The sequence below is a fragment of the Oncorhynchus mykiss genome, chromosome 9, assembly GCF_057628025.1.
Source record: "Oncorhynchus mykiss isolate SJ-2025 chromosome 9, ASM5762802v1, whole genome shotgun sequence".
In the NCBI taxonomy this organism is placed as follows: Eukaryota; Metazoa; Chordata; class Actinopteri; order Salmoniformes; family Salmonidae; genus Oncorhynchus; species Oncorhynchus mykiss.
In genome coordinates, this window is record NC_143030.1 from 22,271,667 (window position 1) to 22,275,213 (window position 3,547).

Below are 3,547 nucleotides of genomic sequence, written 5' to 3' on the forward strand. Positions count from 1 at the left end.
GACACTATCAGCTCCCTTCAAAATATACTCGGCTAAAAAGTATAGTTTTAGTTCAGGCTTTTCTCATGATGAGAGTGAGTTGTGCTCTTAGTGACATGGATGTTTGTGGTTTTGATGCACTGAGGTGTGTGAAGACAGTGTGTGGTGAGGACTGATGGTAATTTCTGGGGTTTAAAGATGAGTTAAGCTGATTGGAAAATCCATTTAGGGCCGTCAGAACACCACAGAGATCTGATACAGGATACAGCTTAAAAAGAGAGTTTGAGACAACTGAAAGCTACGAATGCTATTCTGCATACCATGCAATCAGGATGCAATGTCCTATTCTGCATACCATGCAATCAGGATGCAATGTCCTATTCTGCATACCATGCAATCAGGATGCAATGTCCATGCAAACTTACCAGTTAAACTTGATGAATATGAGTGAATATCAAACAATACATAAAAATTACAGTGAATTCATGTTTTATTTGATCTAAAATGGGCAACAGTATCACAACAGTAATGTAAAAAGGAGTTAGACAGAATATAAGCAATTGCAACTCAATTATAATGATATAAACACAATGTTTAACAGAAAAAGCTATGCAAGTCTTAGAGGAGATCAATCTATGTTTTTTGTCCATGTTTTAGCACCTCACCCCAGAGTACTCCGTGTCTCTCTCCATGGCGATACTCTGTCTCCGGGTCTTTGGCTTCTTGTGGATGATATTCAGAGCAGCGTAATGGACCGACGTGAGTGTGTCATCATGTTCCTTATCCTAAGAGGAAAAGCAAAACAAATTCCCACAACATCAGGAAATGACCTGATCATTTGATAGAATGATTTGTTTACAGGTAGTCAAAGGCATACTCAGAATAGTTCACTATAAGGTCTGAATACCTGGTTATGAGAACTGCGGACTGTCAGACCACTTGGCTGAGGATGCGTTCCTTTTAGACAAAGATGAAGGAATCATCATCATCATCAACAGCATCAACATAAAATTAATTAACCCAGTTTCATGACTAAAACATGTAATGTATACTGCACCAACAGTTTAAGCATATATTGTGGTTAATGATAACTCTTACCTCCGCACAGCAGAAAGGTTTTCTTGGTACTCTTATACATGACACAAGCAAGGACAATGATGATGATGACACAAAGAGCCAACGCTACACCGCAGTACACCAAGAGAACACGTTCCTTCTTACAACCATCTGTGGAAATACAGACAGGAAATTCAGGACATTTTGTTCAAGCATGGATAAAATATTAGAACATTTTAGAAATGTCAGAAATATCACCAACAGTCCATTTCCAGCTTGGTCCCTTTCCCAAACAGTATCTCCCCACATGAGGCCACAGCACAGTAGTAAGTCCCAGCATCAGAGAGGCTGAGGTTTCTCTTGGGGAGGTTGTAGACACAGCTCTGTGTAGGAGACCCAGCCTCTGGGCAATTCTCACACGGATCTCTCCTGTCTCCATTGTTGTAAATTATTCCTGGATGGAATTTTCCTGAGCCATGTCTGAACCAATAGACACTGTGTTCTCCTGCACAGGTCTCCGTGTGTATTGTACAGTTCAGAGTCACAGAGTCTCCTGGCTGAACTGACTCAGACACAGGCTGCTGGAGCACAGACATGCTGTTGGACTCTGAACCTGAAGAGAGTGAGTAAGATCATTGTGTGTACATTTTCTTTGCCTGCTAGATTAATTCATTTAGCATTATATGAACACACATTAGGTTGCGACTTAAGTTACCTTTGACAATTAAAGAAGTTCCTTCTGCAAATTTGAGTTCGCCCTCTTCCATAACACCACAGTAGTATGTAGCTGTGTCCCCTGACTCTGTCTTGGAGATGGTCAGGTTAGAGCTGTCAAATCCTCTCTTCACACTCAAACGTTTAGTCTCAGTAAAGTCTTTGTTAAAGTTTTTGGAATAAAAACTAGTTTTAGTGCGATAATATGATGATGCCATGAGAAGAGGCTTCTGTCCAACAGTTTGCTTGAACCAAGAGACCCTGACCATCAAATTAGATTGACAAAAGCAAGTGAGAGATACATTTTGTCCCAGGCGTGTAACTATCACAGGGTCTGGTTGGATTACATCCTTGTTAAGTGCACAACCTGTGAAGCAAACAAACAAAATAAATCAAAGACAAAGTTATAGTACAGAATTATACATTATTATCATTATTCAGACTACATAGTCATTCAAATGGATTCAAAAACACTATGATGTAAAAAATTAAAAGGAACCACATGTATTTTTCTTACTTACCGAAATTGGCGTAAAACAAAAAGATTGTCCAATATATAATCATAATTTCCTTTTTAAACTGTATAGTGTGAGGGGTCTGACAACAGGGCACCTTTTATATGATGATACTCATTGGGTAATCATTATGAAGTAGGCGGAAACTCTGAACTGAGTGATATTATTGGCTGTCTGAACAGGCATAAAACATGTGATAAAAACTACAATCTAACATGTGTCCTGTGGCATACCATAGTTAGAGCAGACCTTCAAATGATGTACAGTCAGAGTTACTGGTTTGTATTTTTTCATCATTTGGGTTGGTGGCTGAGACTACCGGTACATATGTCCTCTTTGACATCCACAGGGGGTTTACATTGTATTTCTCATGTCATGTCTGAAGAAGGCAAGTCAAGCTTTCAGGAGGAAGTGAACTCTGGTGAGGTTGGCACCTTTTTGACAAAGTAAAGATGTGATCCTTTGATACCCATGATCAAATCCATTGTAGAATACCACATCACTCAGGTTCTTCAAAGATTTAGTGATGTACTGAAGCACCATGCCAGTGGTGAGTTTGTACCGTAGCATGTAGTTTGTGATCTCACTTGTTATGTGACGTTCAATAGTCACATTGTCGCCCAGCTTTGCATTCTGGGAAGAAGTGGGCTGAATAAGAACCGAAGTTTGAGATGCACCTGTAAAAAACAACGATATTTACTGCATTTATTACATTTACCAAACACCTATAGTAAGCACTTTAAATGTATAGTAAACATGTATAACATTAGTCATTTGAGTTTGATGTTACTGACATGCTTTCCAGATTAAAAGAAAGGTGAGGAGTTGATTTTCCTTGCTTGCTCTTTCACGGGACGAGACTGACCTGTGTAAAATGCAGTCTCTCTACAGAAAAGAATGGAAACCTGCGTTTGCGTTCATTGGTTCATTTAGGGCTGCCGAGTGGCACAGTGGTCTAAGGAACTGCATCTCAGTGCAAGATTTGTCACTATAGTACCTGGTTGGAATCCAGGCTGTATCACATCTGGCCGTTATTGGGAGTCCCATAGGGTGGCGCATTGTAAATAAGAATTTGTTCTGAACTGACTGGCCTAGTTAAATAAAGGTTCAATAGAAATAAAATCTAAGGTACCGTCTGTTTTTCATGGTCAGATTTGATTGGCTGAACACTCGATAGGCGGCCCAGTAGGCCACAAATGGAACAAACACCATACTTTCATGTTGTTGTATAGCTTGATTCTGTGTTGCACAACTTTATGACCTAACTGTGACCTAACTACACC

General features: G+C 39.7%; 1 protein-coding gene across 1 annotated transcript; it reads right to left on the reverse strand.

Moving 5' to 3' along the window:
* Positions 1-590: 590 nt before the first annotated feature.
* On the reverse strand, positions 591-2,338 carry nitr3 (novel immune-type receptor 3). The gene is given in 6 exon segments (NM_001124300.1): positions 591-764; positions 887-936; positions 1,078-1,206; positions 1,298-1,648; positions 1,751-2,116; positions 2,271-2,338. Coding segments are annotated over 6 exon segments (1,071 nt in total). The 5' UTR covers positions 2,314-2,338; the 3' UTR covers positions 591-632.
* Positions 2,339-3,547: the final 1,209 nt, after the last annotated feature.